Below are 20,850 nucleotides of genomic sequence, written 5' to 3'. Positions count from 1 at the left end.
AGTTATCCAATATTGAACGCACACTTGAATGTAATTGTGATTGTGTGGTTACGGGGCTACTAATAAACTTGTATATAGTCCTTGGATGTTTTCTATGTTGCGTTTGTTGATAGCATCTCTTTGTATAGCCAATAGGGAAACATGATGTATTGTTATAGGATTTTTTGATGAAGATAACAATTGCTGATGTTGATATCCCTATTGGAAATTATCATGTATGTATATGTATTTCCAATTTATTAATTTTTATTAGCTACTTTTTTGTGGTTCTTATTTTGTATTTCGAGTAAAAAATGATTTTGCATCTTCCTTAATTCTCCCCCTCATAGGTATTTGGGGAGAAGTGAAAAAAATTTAAATGTCGACACTGAATATCACAAGAAAAATTATTTTTGGTTAATTTTTATTACCACCATTAGGGCAAACAAATTGCAACTGGCTCTATCTGTATTTAGTGGCCTCTTGATCTTTTCTATTATTGATTTGCACAATTGATTTGCTAGGCTATATAGTATAGAACCATTGAAGCATATCGCTAAAAAGGTGGTCACTATAATTTTCCCGTGCTTTTTTTACAATACTGGTTGTTTGATTTCTCGATTGCCTATTCCAAAACAAAAATCAATTATAGATCAATACAAATTTGTATATGTCTATATATAGAGGAGTACCCACAATGTGATCCAAACAAACATTCAGATTATTTAATTATACCGCTGCTTTATGATCTGTTACGAGTTCTATTCTAATACCAACTAAATGTGAAGAATTCCAACCAGCCAACCAACTCATCATCTCAAACAAATGAGCATCTATGGATATTTGAATAGTCATCGATATTTGTTCCAAAAGTTCGGTTTTCATTTGTGATTTGATTTGAATTGTGATCATCATCTGCTTGGGTTTGGACTAATTAAAAGGAATACTTAGCATCTACTTTATATTAAGTTTTCATCTTTTTATTTTGTGTATTATTATCTTGGGGGTGGGTCAATATCAAATTGTTGACCATCTTTGCAGCCACTATATCGTTTACTGTTGCTGCTGTTTTTTTTTTTTTAATGTTTTACTTAGGACTACACAATCAATTGCCCAGCCAGGCTCATGAATGTGTTTACTACAACTACACACTATCATTTTTTATTTTTTGTTATCGCTACTACACTACAGGACTACAAAAGAATTTACAAAATTTAGATCATAGTTTTCGAATACATCCTCTTCGTGGTATGTTTGCTATGGCTATGATCGTATGGCTATATAAAAAATATGTGTACAACACAAAGTCAATATTTAAATCGGGATTGGTTTTTACTTTGTATAAACCTTATTGTGTATGTATCCATGCATGTATGTTACAAATTGGAAACTAAGGATCCTTGACTTGTTGTTTTTTTTTGCTTTAGATGGGTATTAAATCAAGTGTCAATTAAAAATTATATACTCACTCCCCATTTTTTGAGTTAGCCTACATAGGGCCCATTGACTTTGACCTACATAAGGTCCAGAGTACAATAATCTTTTATGTATATAGCTATGCATGTGCTTCCCGGGTAAGGTCACACACACACTCAGAGCCCACCCACCCACATATACAAATATATCTCTGTTAGTTAATGTGAGGTAAATAATGGAAATAACGTAACTTAAAAAACAAAAAACTCTCACAAAATTCAAATTCAAATTCCTGCTGGTCTCTTTAATATACAAGTGATTAGGTTACGTTACGTCCATCATCTTTGTTTAAGGAGAGTTAATCCTTGGAATAGTCCTGACATACATAGACACATACACACACACATTCAACGATATAAATAGATATGCACGTACAAATACATACAAAATAAAACAAATACATTTTTAGAATATTACATACATACAACATAAATTAGACCTACATAAATCGCTTTTTTCATATATGTATAGTTGTTTTTTTTTTTCTTTATAGATATTTATATATATAGTTTGCTATGAATATTAAATATTTTCTATGTGAATAATTAATTATTCCATTATTTACAATATTGATTATGCTTGTTTCCAAACGCCAGGAGTAGCAGTTGACCAAAGACAGATTGATTTTCCATCAACATTGATACGACAAATATGTTGTTGCTGGATTTTCTTGGAACACATAATAGCTCCAGGGCACTCGCTTTGCCCTTGTTCAAAATCGAGTACATTTTCGAAATGATTTCCAAAATAAATATGTTTATGTATTTAAATAACTAAGGTTATTGGTGTTGGTGGTGGTGGTGGTGGGTGGAGAGCCTTTATCTCGGAATACAAGTCTGACAAACGCCGCCAAAAATCAAGCTGCTTTGCCATTTTCCAAAAACAAAAATACAATCGTCTTTCTCTTTAGTGGTATGTGTATTGAACTCGGTTCGATTTTGCATTGAGAGAATAAACTCGTCGTCTGCTTAGGTTAATAGTTGGGAGTTTTGTGTTTAGTATTTTTCCAAAGCTCGCCTCAGCTTTTTGCAATAAAATGGACATTAAGACTCCCGTTCCTTCTTGACCTTGACCTCATCTCCCAGAATAGTGGTGATTTCGCCTTGCATGAAAGCCCATGGTATTGTTGAATTGGCCAAAGGACATCGATCACCACTAGGGCAATACACTTCATTGCCAAGACCCTGAAACAAAACCAAGAGAAAAGAAAATTAAATTATGGTCTAACGATTAAGGAGGACCTAACTTACATTTTGCCGCTTAATACTCTCTCTGCTGCATGGGAAGCAGAATTTATGATGATTAACTGAAGGACATTGCACAAAGTGAGTATCTTCAAGTCGTTCTTGGCAGAGGGTACATTTAAGCGTAGTATTTTGTGTGGTGGTATTCGGGGGAGGTGCTGTTGTACCAGGTGGCGCTGGTCCCGTGCTTGTTAGACCTCCTGTAGGCTGGCCTGTTGGATTATTATTTGCTGGTCCTGAAACACCGTCAGGTCCACCCGGTGCCGCCGAGGTTAAGGGTCCATTTGTTGGTCCACTGCTAACGCCACCGCTTGCATTATTTACCGATGCTCCTGGCCCCACAGGTGGCCCTGTATTTTGCTGCTGTTGATTGCCCTGGGCTTCCGAGCTAGTGACTGTGGTACTGGATACATGACGGGAGCCTGACGATCGCCTTCCTGACGATGAACCTGCTGCATATAGGTGAAACAAAGCTATGAGTATATCCTATTTTAATCACAAATTATTTTAAAACTCACCTGAACTATTCGGCGAATGTTGACTACCACGAGATGCCGTCCTTGGTGGCGGTGGTCCTGGAGGACTGGGTCCATTGCGTGGGCTTCCTGGAGGCAATGTCTCTGTAATTGACATTAAATTAGCCATCGGACTTTGAGCTAATTGTGTAACTGAAGAGGCTGTTGTTGATAATTGTGGCATAGATGGTGGTGCTATTGACTGTGGTGGAAGAGGTTGTGGTTGAGATGTTGGTAATGCTGGCGGCGTCGAATTGCCCAGCGAAACGGCCGGATGAGGCAATGTTGGAAAAACTAAAAATGCGATGTAAAGGATATTATCCCACCGCCAAGGGAGAGAGGGAAAAAGCAAAAATTATTCACATTTTCAAGACAAACAAAAGGCAGTGCAGTGTGTGAGATACACAGCGAAAAACAGTGATAAAATTTGATATTTTGTATAGTATGTACAAGATATTAATATATGGGTTGCATCGAAAGTACTAGCTAACAATCAATACGACAAAAAGCAAGGAGAGCTAAGCTATATTCATATAACTGAAATTGTGGAGATCGGTCAAAAGATTTGCTGGGCATTTCTGCTGGAAACTAATTTTATCGATCCATGTATTCCCACCCAACGAACTTTGGGTTGCTCATATGTATGAATTATGAAAATGGATGTCCAAATGCGTATTATACTTTTTGAAATCCATCATAAAACGTTCTTATCGACATATCAACGAAATATTCGCTAGAGATGGGTATACATATATTTATTGACAATCATTACCCCTGGATTTCTCCTAGGTAGAAACAATTTCCGTAGAGATACATAAGTAGGTTTTTGACAGACTGCTAACCTTACTATTTTGGTTCAAAGTTCTGTATGGCAATGGCCTTCCTATTAAAAATTCATTATAACCGTGATAGTTGTGACTTATTGTATATATATGTTTTATATATTCTTTATATATACGATAGACCGATATGCACCTACAGCAATAATTTTGCTACTCATAAAAACGCATAGCTTTTTTTGGGACCATGTTATCGATTATTTACTTTTTTCCCATAAAATACATGACAAAAGTGTATATCGTTATCATTTTCTAAAATATATTTGTTCTTAAGGCCGGCATATAACGCCTCACCGAATTTTCGTTAGCAAATATGGTAATACAACAAAAAATAATAGACCACAAGATTGTATCGAATGCCGTCTATGGTTCGATACACTCTGCTGTTATTTTCCTAACTTCATCTTCTATTGTTTCCATACTTTCCTAATGTAAAGAAAAGCAAAAAAATCGGATAGCATCTGTAAATCGGTTTGCAGTATTCTCTCGCGTAAATTGATTGTATCGATAACTCAGTTTGCAGTGTCCTCTCATGAGGAACCAGGCAAAACCGTATTTTCTTATATGATCAAATTGTCGGTAGAACTGCGCGCTTGGATTTATTCTCTTGAATGAGCGAATAGGAATTTGTTGCTAGACTATGGTGTCCTTAAATAAAAAGTAGGCGGATGACACCACATTACCAACACATTTATTATATGGAATATGATCAACTCAAACATGTTCCAACAGCATAATGTTATCCAAAAATAACATTATGCTCATGAAACATGTTATCCTTGATCACAGATGATCAAATACTTCCGGAAAAAAATTTAGCCGGTAAAACGGTTCTTGCTATCCAAAATACGTTGTAAACCCCCCAACCACTAACTTTACTGAACATATACATGAATGATTGTTTTCTTCCGTCCGTTCGGATAAAACTGAATGAACTATAAACATTAAAAGGCCTATACTTCATTGGTGTGTTGGGTGAAACAAATTCATTCTAAATGGCTTGCCTATATTTAGATGGTGCGGTCGTGTAATCGTCCGTTGTTGTTATTGTTTTCAGTATCGTTTTCGTTTTTAGTGCTCCGACAACTTTTTCCTTCCTTCCTTTCATTCTTGTGTGCTCTATCCCTACTATTGTGTATGCTTTTGTTTTGATACTCACACATGCGAAACAAACAACAAAAGAGAAACAGCAGAAATGCTACAAAAGCACATAAACACATATACATACATAGTACCACACACAATACAATCATGGCATGTCTATAATAGATATAAAAGCCGACAACACAATGTTACACTACCTCAATGGCAAAGAACAAATGTTAAATGTTGGAATGGTGGTAATATAAACAAAGTCATCCAACTAACCAACGTCAGAAACAACATCTGCCCAACTTGTGTGTGTCTAACAACAAACTTCCACTGATATCATATTCTCCAAAACATCTACATTCAACTACGAATCTGTGTGTAGATTCATGCGCGGACAGACATTTACATACATGTTGGTGTTGTTGTTGTTATTTTCGTACTAGAATCAACATTCAACACTTAAATATACGAACAATTATTTGATCATTTGCCGGGCGCATATTTTTGTATGGCAAAAATGTGTTGTACACACACAAAACATAGATGTGTGAACAAATGTATGTGGAATATGTGTGTTTTATTTTTATTCATGTGACGACAATACGTCCCATAAAGTTTGAGGGTGTACGACCAGAGCAGAGGGTGGAATGACAGTGGTAATTTTGTCCTCTATTTTATTAGTATTGTTAATCTGCAATATTGGATATTTCTTAAATAAATTTTACTCTTCTTTAAAGCCCGGTATGCACCTCTAGTGAAAATTTCGTTTGCATGCCGATAACACAGTTGTATATCTTATGGGAACAATCGATAATAACTCCTCACCAGATGTGTCATCATCCCTGTTTTCAAATTATGTTTATATAGGTTTGTATTAAATATTCTTTTCTTCTTCTCATCTGTCAGAAATTTCATTGGTTAGAATTGTGCATGCAAATACAGACACTTTTGCTAGTAAAATTTTTCTTATGTTATCGACCGTTTAAAATTTACTTCATAAGAATCGCAAAACTGTTGCATACCGAAATTCGAAACAATTACATGACAAAATTTTATTATTTGGCACGCAAACGAAATTTTCTCTAGATGTTCATACCGACCTTGGAAACATGTAGAGTTTCAAGCTATGACATGAGTATGAGTTTTGGCCATTATGAGAACTGATAAAAATAAAATTTTTAATATTCTACAAAACACCAAAATTTTGAACCAATTTCAGCAATGTCGTTATGAGAACTGATAAACATACAAATTTTAATATTCTACAAAACACCAAAATTTTGAACCAATTTCAGCAATGTCGACAGTTTCATTAGTAGTGCACAGTGGGGTTTTAATTTGATTCATTCATTACAAACGAAATTTCCTCTACCCATAAGATTGGTGGTTTTGCTACCGAAACTTCAGCGAGGCGTTGTTATCGATTGTTTGCAATTTTCTTCAATAATAAACTGTATTATTGGCAAACAAAAGGATTTTTTGCAACAACTGCATACTAGGCTTAAAGATAAATATCTGGTTAATATATACCACTGTGCGTTCTTCTTTGGCTCTCCGTCATCGCGTGGTATAAGCAAACTTACTGTTTAGCGGGACATGAAATGTGGTAGGGGCGCGTGTTTCTTACATTCGGGCATGTGTTCGATTCAATTTCTGACTGGCTCTTCGTCTGGCTGACAAAAAAACACGACTCTGGCTAAATAACAGAGCAGCATGATTTTTCATTCAACTACAACGCGCATACATACGTCATTTTCAGAGTGGTAGTACTAAAAAGTAATAATAACAATGGTCAATTGGGGGGAGGGTCGGGTGTTTGGGTCGAGGTGTGTATGCCTCTGTTGGCCATGCAAACGTGCATGTACGAATACAAGTTCATTTTCTCCTCTTCTTGTTCGTGGATGTTGCTGTCGTTTGTCTTCTACTTTTCGTTTTTTTTTTTTGTTTTCTTCGCTCAGTAATGACGACGCTTAGCAAAGTGTTACGTTTTTGGATTGTTGGATTTGTGTGATTGTTGTAAGGGGTGAGGGAGGGGGGAGTGGCAAAAGCGGATGCTTGGAAATTATGAGTCTGGTTGCTATTCGTGTTTTTGGCATACATTGCACAAAACAATGTGGTGCATCTACAAATGCTTGGAAACAACAAAAATGTTGTATGCATGGCGAATGCATACACACACATACACATATATGTATGGAGACAACAATTCTAACACACACACACCCATACGTACATTCATATGTGAGTACATGCGAACATATTTTAGCGGTTAAATAAGAATAAGATGATAAAATAAAAACTTTAAATGTGCAAACCTTAGTTGAAATTATACAAGTAACATTCACTTGTAAAACCTGTTCTAGTCTTCCCAACACACATACTTTACTCAATCGTCGTCCACCGTCATTGTAGGCACATAGTTTTGAATTTCAAACAACAATAAAGCAGTCACTTAAGCCCTCGCGTTCAGGTCGTTTATTCGAATGTCCATTTCTATGTGCCAACACCCCCAACTGGCTTACAAACTGCTCCTGAATGTCCGTAAAATTAAAGGTCTCCCCCAACCAGTACATGAAGTGCTGAAATGGACGAGAAGAGACAAGTACGTGTTTGGCATGCACTTACAATGCAAACTCCCTCACTAACTCATTACTAATGCTGGTTGGTGGCTATGCGTATGTGACCAGAAAATTTAATTATAACAATAACTTTGGACTAAGCCCAGTATTCGCAGCAATACAAAATCTATATTCACCTCGCGTACATATCACAGCGACCACTAATACCACTGCCACTAAGAGTCAGTCATACATTTCATGCATACATAGTGATCATCATCATCATCATCGGTGTTACGGCAACTCAATGCTGCCTTGAATTGTTGATAAGGTTTCATTTCAATATTGGCAGAAGTAAGTACCCTACCTTCCAAAAAGGCGAAATGCCGATGTGCTTGCTCATGAAATTAATTGTGGACAAATATTAATACGTTATGGGAAGGAAACATACTCGTAGTGAACAACTGTTTTATCGACAAGAAATGTAATTTTTGTGTTAAATTTTCTATAGAAAATTGAAATTTTGTATAGAAATAAAATGTTGACAAAATTTTCTGTAGAAATAAAATTTTGACAAAATTTTCAATAAAAATACAATTTGGACAATATTTTCAATTGTCTACAGAAATAAAATTTTGACAAAATTTTCTATAGAAATAAAATTTTGACAAAATTTACTATAGAAATAAAACTTTGACAAATCTTTTTTATAGAAACAATACAATATTTTCAATTGTCTACAGAAATAAAAATTTGACAATTTTTTCTATAGAAATAAAATATTGACAAAATTTTCTATGGAAATAAAATTTTTGACTAAATTTTCGATAGAAGTAAAATTTTGACAAAAATTTCTATGGAAATACAATTTTGACAAAAAATTCTATGGAAATAAAATTTTGAGAAAAATGTCTATGAAAATAAAATGTTTGCCAAAATTTTCTATAGAAATACAATTTTTTACGAAATAAATAATTGCAAATAAATAATTCCAAATGTTAATGAAAATTATTTATTTAAATGTGAAGTATTATCGATTGATTGGTTTTTTGACAAACGAAAGACGAAAGTAAGTTGGATTGTTTTAGTTTTTAATCATTGTGACAATTCAGAATTCAACGAATTTCAATAGAACTGAACTTAAAGACCAGTACTAAGTTCGTGTTTCACGAATGAAAATCAAAAATTGTCACAATTATCTTTCCTTACTATGTTATTTTATAGAATAAAAACTTTTTGAATTGATGATTAGGCCCCTTCCCTCCATGATATGTTAGGTTTTGAAAAGAAAATCCGTATTTAAATTCTTATTTTGCACCGGTACAAAATTCAAACATGAACTTTGTACCGCCCTTAAGATGATAATTAAAAGTGCAAAACTGTAATTTCTATTTTTGGTATCTGTACTGATTAATTTAATGTACACTTTTCTAGTTATTTTTAAAAGGGAAATTCAAATGATTTTTCTTTTTTACAAAAATCTCTTCTTATCAATGACATCATTAAAGTAGGCGATAACAGTATAGCTTTTGAACAATTCGCAACAGAAATTTGCATTTTGACTTATAATAGTGATGTTTTGATAACGTTGCTGTCATTAGGGGTTAAGAAAAAAATAAACATAGGCCACTTATAAAAAATGGCAACACTACTGTCAATTATTGCGATAAGTTTGTTGTATTAAATTGAAATTACAAATGGTCATTGTCCACGAATCATTTTTTCTTATCGATACTCAAAATAGCCCTTCCACTCGACGGCAGCTTAGGGTAGAAAATGTACTTTTAATAAATTTAGCATTTTTCATTAAAATTTGACCTTTCAAATTTCGATTTGTTTGACTTTCTGTAAGCTTATGCCCTACAACGGCATCCCTAATGTATATGCAATTGAAATGACTCGAAACAGAGAGTATTAAGATAACAAGAGAACGCAACTGTCAAGCGAAACTGCGTCAGTAGGTGGCAGTCATGAGAAAATTTATCTAATGTCATGCAGTTTTTTTCGGCGCTTCTCTCAAATATCATACAGTTTTCGTCGGCGTCACCCAGTTCAATTCTCTGCTGGCCTTATGAAACGTAAGAAAACTAGGATTTAGAACCTAATTTGTAGTAACAAATGTTCTTTTATATAAATATTTTCATTCTATTAACCTGTTTGGCAGACAATTTGAAATTATAACTGCCGATGCCTTAATAAAGAATTTACGCTTCGACCGCAATGCCAGTTATACTAAAGCTACAGGCATTGTGCGACATCTATACGGTTGACATTTGTTGTTTTTGTAGAAGAGACATTTTCGTCCTCTTGTTTTCTTAATACTCTCTGCTCGAAAACTAATCAGTGTTGCCACTGATTTATCTTTCTTAAGAGATGCATTGCCATATTTGATAACGAAAAGTTTTGGAGGCGTTATTATCGATTTTTTAGAATTAGCTCCCATAAGGTGTACATGGGGAAAATGTATTATTGACACGTACACGAAATTTTCTCTAGAGGTGCATACACGTTTGCCAACACGAGCCAGAAATAATCTACCAAAAAACTACCAACCAAAAAAAATTGTTTCTATAGAAAATTTTGTTAAAATTTTATTTCTATAGAAAATTTTGTCAAAATTTTATTTCTATAGTAAATTTTGTCGAAACTTTATTCCTGTAGAAAATTTTGTCAACATTTTATTGCTCTTAAAAATTTGTGAAATGCTTCTTAGTTCGAGCGGAATATTTTGCAAAATCTACCAAAACATCGAGAATTCTACCAATCTACCAAACAATAAAATATCTACCAGTTTTGGTAGAATTCTCCAACTGTGGCAACCGTGGTTCATACCGGGCGGAATTGGGGATGCCGTCATTAGACATGAACTTCCAAAACGTTTGGCAAAAAAATGTTCGACAGACTCGAACATGAAGATTTTTAACATCCGGTTAAACCCTCCAGAAAATTGTTAGCCCCCTCCCCAGAATGTGAAAACCAATTTACGATTTTCAACTGTATATATTAATGTATTGTAGAAATGGGACTATAGCCCCTTAGCTAAAAATTGTCTAGATACGCTATTGACATTTGTAAAACAATTTATGGTCAGCTGTTTCGCCGAAGTTACTCTATTATTACGCCATACCTTTACTTTACCTTTGATATACATTTGAATTGAATGCGATTTCGAAAAATGAGCATATATATTTATTGAGAATTAAAAATTTGTTTAAAGGCAATTGGTTTGCTAACATAGGTTGGAAATTTTCTATTCTAAACTTGAGACAAGATTCTTACGCCAGTTTAAGTCTTGCAGCTTATAGAATTTTGCATACAATTTCATACCATATTCATCATACTCTATTAAAAATGAGAGTATACAAGTTTTTGATTGTCTGGATTTATTTATATTACTGACTTGTCAACGAGCGATAAGGATTTTCACAACACATTCGCATTCAAATATAAATTGCATTCGTTGATCGCACTATCAGCCAGCCATCCTCCCCACATATTCATCGGTGCGTTTATGAAGGAATCCAAATCAAGTATGGCATGGTATTGAATGCGATAAGATTTCTGGTTATCAGCTCAAATAAAAATAATAACAAAGAGTCTCTGCAAATACAAATACGAATCACTCTAGCAGCGGTTTGCGATATGTATGCATGTATGTACATAGCAGCTACATCACTATTTGTATTTGTCTGTCTTTCGGTCTGTTTCTATACTCTTAGATAGCGAGGTATCAAAAGTAAATACAATTTGTAAATTAATTTTTTTTCGGAGGAGTAAGCGAGAACCACTTATTGATATTGATAAGAAAGAACAACAAGTTGCAAACGTCCTCATTATCAGCTGCGAACTCGCTGAAGCTGTCTTGATAATACACACACCGTACCGAACTTTATCAGTCAAATTTTCCGTTTGCGATAAGATACGATCCCAATTATTGGTGGACATATGTACACATTTTCTACTGATTCAACTACAATCTGTAAATGGTTAGGGAGATAAGGACTTTGTGTGTGATTGTGCGTGTGATTGCAGAAATTCAGAACGAATTTGCCCTAAAGTAAGCATTGCCAATTGGGCCATTTGTTTGTTCTTTAGAAAAAAGGGAAAGTATATATTGTCAAGTACAGAGAATGAAGCCGACCCATTTTTGTCGGCGGCGGCTAACACTAAATTTTTTCCTCCGGCGGCGGCGGCTTGTCGGCTAAGCCGATAAAAAATTGTTTGTTCGGCGGCGCAAAATTATCTATTATAAAATCAATTTGAAGTTTTCCGAATTGTAATGAGATTAGTTGTACAACCAATCCTACAATCAAATTTACATTTCATTCAAATTTTTTTGAGCTAAATTTTTGTAAAACTATTTTAGCAACTTGATACTAATTGATTGAAGGTGGAAAGTTAAAAATTTTGGCAAAAACTATAACAAATATTATTAAATTTTTCTGATATAAATCAATATTTTAGATTAATTGGCGGCTAAATTTGAGTCGAGATGAGTCGACATATTCGGCGGCGGCGTCGACTGCTAAAAACGGGTCGGCGACGGCTTAAATCGGCGGCGCGACTCGGCGGCTTCATTCTCTGGTCAAGTATATATTTAAGAAATTCGTGCTAATGCAATAATAAATAACATGTGAATCACCTTTAAATTTGCAAAATTGTACAAAAATTCTTTGAATCTGAACCTAATATTATTTTACTGAAGTAATGGCAAGATGCCAATTTAAGGGCCTGTTTCTCAATGTCTTGTTAATATTTATCGTGTCGATAAATGGGATCCAATCAAAAAATTAACTAACTGATGGTTTATTTTCCGCTATTAATGGAAGGATGAGACACTGACCATATGCGCTTTACAGACTATCAGTTATTCCGGACGACGGTGCTCGTGTCGAACATATCCCATATATTGTGCACATTATAAGTTAAGTCCGAAGGCATAATCGATACTGCTGCATGTTTATGGGATCGATAACACATTTACCGATTATTTAGTCATCGCCGACAAGTCGTATCGATCCGACACACTGTAAGATTCTTTACAAACACCGACATTCCGTCCGGAATAACTGATAGTCTGTAAAGCGCAATAAATGCAGTAATGTGAAAGCGATCTTATTTAAGCAACAAATGGTACTAAGTGTATAAATACAATCATAGCGACTGTCGGTAGGCGTACGTAGCATAGAATTCTTAAAATAGGGTTATAAATAATTAGAAAAAATAGAGTGCCCAACAAGCCCATTGCTGGTTTAGGTATATGTCATATGACATTGGATTGAGAAATCTGTGCCATTCTATTCACTCCTTATGCTTAGTACTAAGTTCGTTTCTGCAAAAAACGATTATCTTCATCTATCTCCGTAACTAGGGTCTCAAACGCAGGGAGTTAACTTATTTATGCGAAAAAATATGCCTGCCAATTTTTTCGTGCTAAAAATCCAGGGTTGTATAAATATGTGTTTAAAATGCTCAAAATAAAGATTTCGCATTTATTCCGTGCTAACGTTGTTTATATGGAGTATAACAGTTTTTCGTGCGAAAACGTGATCTTAGTACTAGGCTTTTGGGAGAAATGTTTCGACCATCACATTCGAAACGAATACTTTAATGCCAAAAACAGCTGATAATTTCAGGTTATAAATATGTTTTCCAGATTTCAGGCAAACGGAAACATTCGTTTCACATATGAAAAATTGATCAGTATCCAAATTTTTCTCAACCATACAATTAAATAGAACAATTAGTTCAAACAAATCTACGAATCGTCATACGAACAATGGATATTTCAATAACCATGTATATGATTTATATACAAAATTTTCCTTTTATGAATGCTTATTAAAATTCTGGACATTTCGAGCGTTAGACTACGAAACAAATTCGTTCAACCATAAAATAATTTTCAATATATTTTTACAACTTATTTCCCATGGGGCCAGTAAATGGTTAATGTGATAGGGATATTTTTCAACCATATAATTAGAAACAGTTTTAAATTGTGTGTTCTGCAATGCCATGTGATTTGCAGCCACGCTCAGATAAGATCCACGTCACAAAGGTAAAACAAAATTATCTATATCGTGGACTCATCTTATTGGTTGCTTCAATTAAATATAGCAATGAAATTTGCCGGAAAATTTTCGAGAATTCAATGAAATTTAATGTATATAAACATTGACTTTCAAAATCTGAAATAGTTCTATAAGACTTTAAATATTGCATAGGAGAGAAATTGATTATCGGTTTAACAAACAACGATCATAAATTTTTAAAGCTTGCAAAAATTTCGTTTGAAGGGGAAAGTTCCGACTAACAAATTTTTCTTATTTGCTAAAGAAATTTCCCTTAGGACGATGTTATCGATTCTTTATATTTTCTCCCATAAGAAACACATTGCCTTATTGGCATGTACAAGGAGTTTTCTTTGTTTTGTTGATTTAAGGATGAAAAATTATTTAATTGGCCATACCTTGCATGTTAGTTTTTGCAAAGAATAGCCGAATCTTTATTCTTATTTCCCCCTTTTAATTTAGTTTTGCCAAAGGGCAAACGCGAACTTTGTAGAGGTCTTTTCTCACCCTATCGGAACGAGCACTTTATTTCGACTGAATCGGCAAAATCAGCTGAGTTTTCATAATGGCTAGGTTAGGATACCACAAGTGGTAAACTCCTCTCTTATTATTTAGTAATATACCTTATTTTATAGCCGAGGAGTTTCACATTGCATTGAAACTACCTAAGGAAGCTTTGAAACTCAGAAATTTCGCCATCATTACCGAGATAATCCACCGCTGAAAAACTTTTTGGTGTTCAGTAGAAACTGGGATTAAACCTTTGATCCTTTGTATGCAAGGCGTACATGCTAACCATTGCACCACGGTGGCTCATTTCATTAAAATTTCGAGTCGAACGAATGCATTCGTTACGGATATAATTTTAAAGTTAATTTTAAAGTTTAGGACCTGCCCATCTAACGAAATTTTCGTTACAGAGGCGTTGTTATGGATTGTTTACATTTTACTCCCATAAACAATATATGGCAAAACTATAATATTGGAACACAAACGGAATTTCCGCTGGACGTACATGCCGTAATCAGTGGCAACACTATCCCATATCGATAAAAATGCCTCAGGAGATTTTCACTAGGGAAATACCCATGCTTTTCTGATGGATAGAAAAAAATGCTCTTTTGCTAAATTTTCTCTAAAGGTGTAAATCGATCTTCAGCAGGTAAATGCCCATAAAAGTTAGGTAAAAGTGGCAGCCCGATTTATTATCAGGCTCACTTATACTATTCAGTCCATTGTGGTAGGTAAATGTCCATAGATATAAATTAATTTATCAAAAGTCTCTGAAATTGTCCTTGAAAGTAGATTTTTTTAATCTATTCAAAAAGGATTTGTTGGATATATTCCAGAGATAAAAATCTTTTTATATATATTTTTTAAATTTATATTCCAATTTTCTGAATTCTCTGAGTTTTTGTTGTTGTTGTTTCTGCAAAACAGAATTGCACGCGCCAAAATTTCGTGTCCAACCCCATTGGTAGTAGTAAAAATAAGGAAATATCTTGGTATACATCCATACATAGGTACAGGGTGCATTCATTATGTATTCTCACTCTCTCTTTCCATATATCAAATTCACTAGATTTTAACTGTAGTCTCAGATCTACTATACAGGAACTCTGTGTGGTGTGGTGGTCTTTAATTCACTTTATATAGAACATTGTGCTCAGAATTCTGCCGACCTGTAACTGAGAGTAAGTTCCTGTTAACACAAAGATGGCAAAGAGACGTTATGAAAGGGGTGGTCGGAAAGGATTTGTGTGCTATCTTAACTTGATTCTTTTCGCTTTCCTTGCTGGCGCTCTTTATCTTGTTTTCTAGTGATGCACTAAAAAAATTAGTAGTCAAACTCTTTCATACACTTGTGCTTCTCCTGTAACCATATTTCACCTGACCTCATACGTCTCTTGCCTTAAGATCCACTCAATCCGGGGACGAGATGTACCCGAGCAAGTTATCAAGTACTGATGTCCCTGTCTTGCCGATACAACTGTTGTAGATTTGGGAAGTAGCATCAGGCTACTATACATTGAGTATGAAATCGTGGAAAACTGGTTTGGTGACGATGGGGAATGGAGCAGCAGGTACATACACACCGCATATATACACAACAAACGGAGCGCATAGACCTAAACTTGTTTTGGTAGTGTAGGTAGGGGTAGACGTCTGCATGTGAGCAGCTCTAAGTTGAGAGTTGGGTTGTTAACGATTTTGGCACGTTAGCAAAATTCGTTCAATGCGCATGACATTTTTTCGTGGCTCAGTGAACGAGCTACGTACTAAACTGGTTGGTCTGGGGTTAGTTCATGGATAGTCACAAGACACATGTTAGTATATCTACATATGGAATGTACATACATACGTACATACATATAGGTATGTATGGCTGTATGTATGACTACAACTAGGTATAAAAATGAAAACACAATACTTTACAGGATAACCGTTACAATTATGAGCCCTTGATGTACACAAACACACACATGAATAACGAGTCAAGCCAGAGTAAAAGCTTTTCACCCCAAGCATGTTCGTTTTTTTGTTTCTGATAAGCAGTTCCAAATAAAACCCAGGCAAATGTGGAGTAGATGTAGAGAAAATATTGTCAGGTTTGTATCTGCAACCCTCGAATTTGTAGCACAGGGACATTTCCTATCTGTAGTCAAGCTATGGGGTGTCAGCCAATATTCTGGCCATATGTAGGGTACCTCAGGCAATGTAGTTCACAACTAGGCAATTTCTCTGAACTGGAAAGTTTTATCTTATCTTGCGGTGTTTGTGTGTGAACTCCAGTCACTCTCTGATAAGATAGGATAGGATTTCGACTCAAGAGGTTCAGATTTGATTTAATTTCATAAAGAGATCCCTCACTCATTGCCTCGCCGCCTTCGTTCTTCGTTGCTTAGCTATCGCTCAGCGCAAATTCAAATACATTGCGCCGCAAATCGTACGAGCCAACAAATCAACCTCTAGATAATTATCACTGATGATACCTCCGGAAATTGAGGGAGTGGTAGCAGGAGAAATGTGGGACATTATCTTGTCACTATAATCTATGTTAGCACTACCAACAATTATTACAACAACACCAAATCAACATCGATAAAGCTATAGTGCTTGTGTAATGCCCATTTAGGAATGGGCGTTATTTTTGAGATAGGACACTTACCGCCTGGTTTAAAAGTGGAGGCATCGAATGAGGGTGCTCTGACGGGTTGATGCTTCTCACGCATTCCTGTGGGTCGTTCCGAGACAAATGAGACGGCGGCCGGTAAGGACTCGCCTCTGGTTAGGGGTGGACGTGTTGTGGGATCATCCATGGCGGGTCTTTTTATACCCGAAGGACCACTACTACCATCTGTGTGACCATGATCATCTTCTTCAGAGGGTGATCGTTTCAAATTCACCGACAAAGCGGGCGGCACAGGACCTCCCACCTGTGAAGGATTTATATTGGAACCTGCTGCTGCTGCCGCGGCCGCTGCTACAGCCCTACTGGACATGGACATGTGATGCGGGGCCATGTGGGATATACGGACGGGTCTGACATTAGCATCATGGGCCTCCATCTTTACTGGGAAATCCATTAGTGTGGTCTGTGGAGGTCCTATACGCTGTGAGGGATAAGCATGGTGATGTTGTTGCTGTTGCCCCACGACTCCAACACTTATGGGTCCGCCTCCCCCACCAGCAACTCTATGCTGTCCTTGTGTGGGTGGTTGCACGGAGTTTGGTTGAACTTCACCATTCTCATGACTGCGTTTGGAGGCCTGATGTAAACGTTTCATTTGTCTGGCAGCATCCAGGACCAATTCTATGCGATCAGCTCCCTCATAATTAACACAGCCTCTACACACGGCCTCAGAGAAATCATTGATCATGGCCCAAGGCATGCGGGGCAGATCGCATAAATAACAGTGTTGGCGTTTAGTTTGTAAGGACATGGTGATTGATGATAGCTTTAACTGGGAAAAATCACTGGTGTTATTGGTTTAGTATTCCTTGGTCACTCCCCCTATGATTTTCGGGGCAATATTCCGCGCTATTTCTTTTGCACAATGGGGTTGAAAATAAGTTTGTTTCCGTTTTGTTTTGCCTGTTAGGCGCAGCTCTTCTTGGCTGTAGGTATACACGACCTGTTCTCTTTTTGTTTTTTTTTGTTTGTCGAAAACTAGGTAGCTGCTACACCAGTCTACAAATTTACACAATACATACAATAAATTTTCTTCTAATGACTTTTTTCATTTCTTCTGTTTTCTGCTTCCGCTGCAGCAAATTGGTTTAATTCCAATTGGAACATTTACACTAGGTTTAATGGGTGTTTAGAACACTTCTATATTTTTTTTTGTGGTAAACTAAAACTAGAATTTTATGGTACTTCTTTTGTTTAAAAAATTCGAAACGGAATTTAATAATCTTATGTTGTTCTTTGAATCTCGTCGCAAGTGCAATTATTGTGTAGGTCTAAATAATCGGTTCTAGGTTCATCCGCGCATTATCCACAACGGTTAAAGTAAAAAATAAAACAACCATTGCCACTACTGCACTCGCGTAACGTCGCAAACGTACTAACACAATCCATGAGGCCGTTGTCCGTTATAAGACCGAATCGTATTGTATTGCCGTGTTCGTAAGTGTGTGTATGGTTTTGTAGTGACAAACCAACGTCGGTTGTGAGAAAATTTTCCGTTCGTTTCTTCCTTTTTGCTCGCTCTCTCCTCTCTCTTGGCTAGGTCCTTTATTGATTTTTGTGTATTCGGCAAGCAAGGAGGAAATCAAAGAGGAATGAACAAAACACCAGAAGCAAGAGAATTAACTATATCCGTGTTCAAGAATAACAACACACACACATATACAGATAGGACTTCCACACCATATGTATATTATATGTCCGTATCTTTTTTTACATATAGTATAATGCGTAGCAGATATTAACTTTAAATCGGGAGAGGACCGGGGGGAGTTGTAGTAGAATTAAGCGCATGAAATCTTGAGGTCATCCTCTCCACACTATTCTCACTTTTAATGTTGAATATCTCACAGTCCTCAATTCTTATTTTGCACTGAAATGCACATATTAACGAAGTTTTGTATCTTCTATTCTCTTCTATCTTTTTATATTCACTATGTGTGTTTTTTTCCGACAATTTTTTTACGAAATTTTTAACGTTTTTAGAATGACGAGCTTTATTGTTTTAGTTTTTCTTTTTTAATTGAGTAGTAGTCTCAATATTGAATGTGACCATCATTTGCCGCTTGCCTATTCTCTGTTTAATGCCGTAGCCGACGCGATATACATAAATTTATTTGTATATATGTATATAAAAATAAAAAAACTTAAATGTGGTATCCGTTCGTTGGACGCGCACGACGCTACCTTTGTATCTGACAGTCTGCAATCGAATAAAACGGAATAGAGGCAAACACCACCACTGTGAATCACTCGAGAAATTCACACTCGCTTATGTGTATACACCATTCACAAAGTGTAGCCTCTGCTTATACGTCCCTCCCTACTACCTTGACAAACCCACTCTGCGTTCAAGACATCATCATAATCATTATCAGCATTATTATCATCCTCCTTCTTAGCCAGCCAACCAAACTAGCCACCTACCAATACATGGTAGCCAACTAAATGCTCATTCTCTTGATTATTTATTTGAGAAGATACTACTATTCAATACTCGTGTGAGAGCCAATATACAAGAGTAGCAGCGGTGTGTGTGTTTTGGGGTGATAACCACGTAAACTCACACACGTTCATTGTACCAGCAATCGTCATGTACGTGTACATACGAGAATGGAATGCGCATGACAAAGTACAGTTTTCTTGCACAGTGAACTGTTATGGCAAATTTTTTATGAATTCATCTGTTGTGATAGATGTAATTTGCTTTTTATGCCATTCTAACGAAATTTCCCCTATACATAAAAATACATTGCTATATTTGCTAACGAAAATTCTGTGGGGCTTTGTTATCGATTGTTTATATATCAGAACTGTTTTATTGGCTCGAAAACGAAATTTCCTCCACAGGAGCATACCGGGCCTATGTTTGTTAATTTTGTAGCCCATCAATGCATTTCAATGCTATACAAAGAGAATGGAAAATGTATTTTGAAAGGTATAAATTTTCGTACGATTCTCTAAAATATTAAGAATGAACTACTACGCGGTTAATTTGGTCACAATTTTTTTACTTTTTAGATAACTTTTGCCTCTATGAGAATGGGTATTTTCGTAAATTGTAGTTAAAGTTCGCATCAGGTCATTCTATTTTACTTATTTTAACAACCTAAATCTAAAAACGTAGAATACAATTTCGTTAAATTTTGGCCTTTTGCTAACTGTCGGTCCCGATTTGACCACGGATAGCATTTGAACAGCTCATTTACATTCGAATATTATACATATTAAGTATATTGTCATCAAACCACTGTGCTTGAAAACAAGCCATTTGCAATGGGTTCTCGTTGTATGTGACGTCACACAATAGTACAACTAGGAAATATTTCGATGGATCATTTGCTAAAAACGTTACAGGTACCATTTGTATGTACTTCAAATGGACGAATACTACCAGTAATAAGGGTTCATTTCATCATGTTTTCCATAGTTGCACGAAGACATAATGTTAGCTTAGTAGAACTGCATAATAAGGGCGTAGTAGAAAAATCTTCACTTAATCGTTTTGTAATGCTTCATATAATTTCCGCTAATACGAATATGCTGCAGAAATAGCAATGCAATTTGGAGTATTGCCTTTAGTATACCGAATATTTTTGTAAATCCTGGTATGCAAACCTAGAAAAATTTTAGCTATCTATGAAAAAAGCTCCGCTATTCTTACTAACATGAGACGTTGTTATCGATTGTTTAAATGTTCTCCCATTAAATACATATGACAAAATTTCCTTACTCACCTGTAAATAATATGTTCACTAGATGATACTACTTCTTCTCCTCAAGTACTCCCGGATGAAATACGCCACTGTATGGTTTTTAGTCAGATACACACCGCAACGCGCCCAGATTAATGTGTATATGTAAAATTTATTTTTTTTTATTA

General features: G+C 35.7%; 1 protein-coding gene across 4 annotated transcripts; it reads right to left on the bottom strand.

Moving 5' to 3' along the window:
* Positions 1 to 934: 934 nt before the first annotated feature.
* On the bottom strand, positions 935 to 19,184 carry Pits (Protein interacting with Ttk69 and Sin3A). 4 transcript variants are annotated; one of them, XM_075302549.1, is made up of 4 exons: positions 16,947 to 19,184; positions 3,218 to 3,319; positions 2,706 to 3,148; positions 935 to 2,639 (listed from the first exon to the last, which is right to left on the bottom strand). In XM_075302549.1, the coding sequence occupies exons 1-4, from the start codon at positions 17,719 to 17,721 to the stop codon at positions 2,499 to 2,501; spliced, it is 1,461 nt and encodes a 486-aa protein (XP_075158664.1). In that variant the 5' UTR covers positions 17,722 to 19,184; the 3' UTR covers positions 935 to 2,498. The 4 variants fall into 4 exon arrangements, with proteins under 4 accessions (XP_075158664.1, XP_075158661.1, XP_075158662.1 ...); XM_075302546.1 differs by having other exon boundaries at positions 3,218 to 3,508; positions 16,947 to 19,183; XM_075302547.1 differs by having other exon boundaries at positions 2,706 to 3,151; positions 16,947 to 19,183.
* Between the last annotated feature and the right edge of the window lie 1,666 nt (positions 19,185 to 20,850).

This window comes from Haematobia irritans, chromosome 3 (assembly GCF_050003625.1).
Source record: "Haematobia irritans isolate KBUSLIRL chromosome 3, ASM5000362v1, whole genome shotgun sequence".
Taxonomy (NCBI): domain Eukaryota; kingdom Metazoa; phylum Arthropoda; class Insecta; order Diptera; family Muscidae; genus Haematobia; species Haematobia irritans.
The sequence above is the reverse complement of the archived record's forward strand: the minus strand, read 5'-3'. Positions and strand labels throughout refer to the sequence as shown.

What these genes read in the sequence shown, in the direction of transcription:
- Pits (XM_075302545.1), bottom strand. Translation starts at nt 17,721, where the DNA reads ATGTCCTTACAAACTAAACGCCAACACTGTTATTTATGCGATCTGCCC. An exon ending in ACATTCGCCGAATAGTTCAG is followed by an intron (nt 3,152 to 3,217) that starts GTGAGTTTTAAA and finishes ACCTATATGCAG; the next exon opens with CAGGTTCATCGTCAGGAAGG. An exon ending in AGAGTATTAAGCGGCAAAAT is followed by an intron (nt 2,640 to 2,705) that starts GTAAGTTAGGTC and finishes GTTTTGTTTCAG; the next exon opens with GGTCTTGGCAATGAAGTGTA.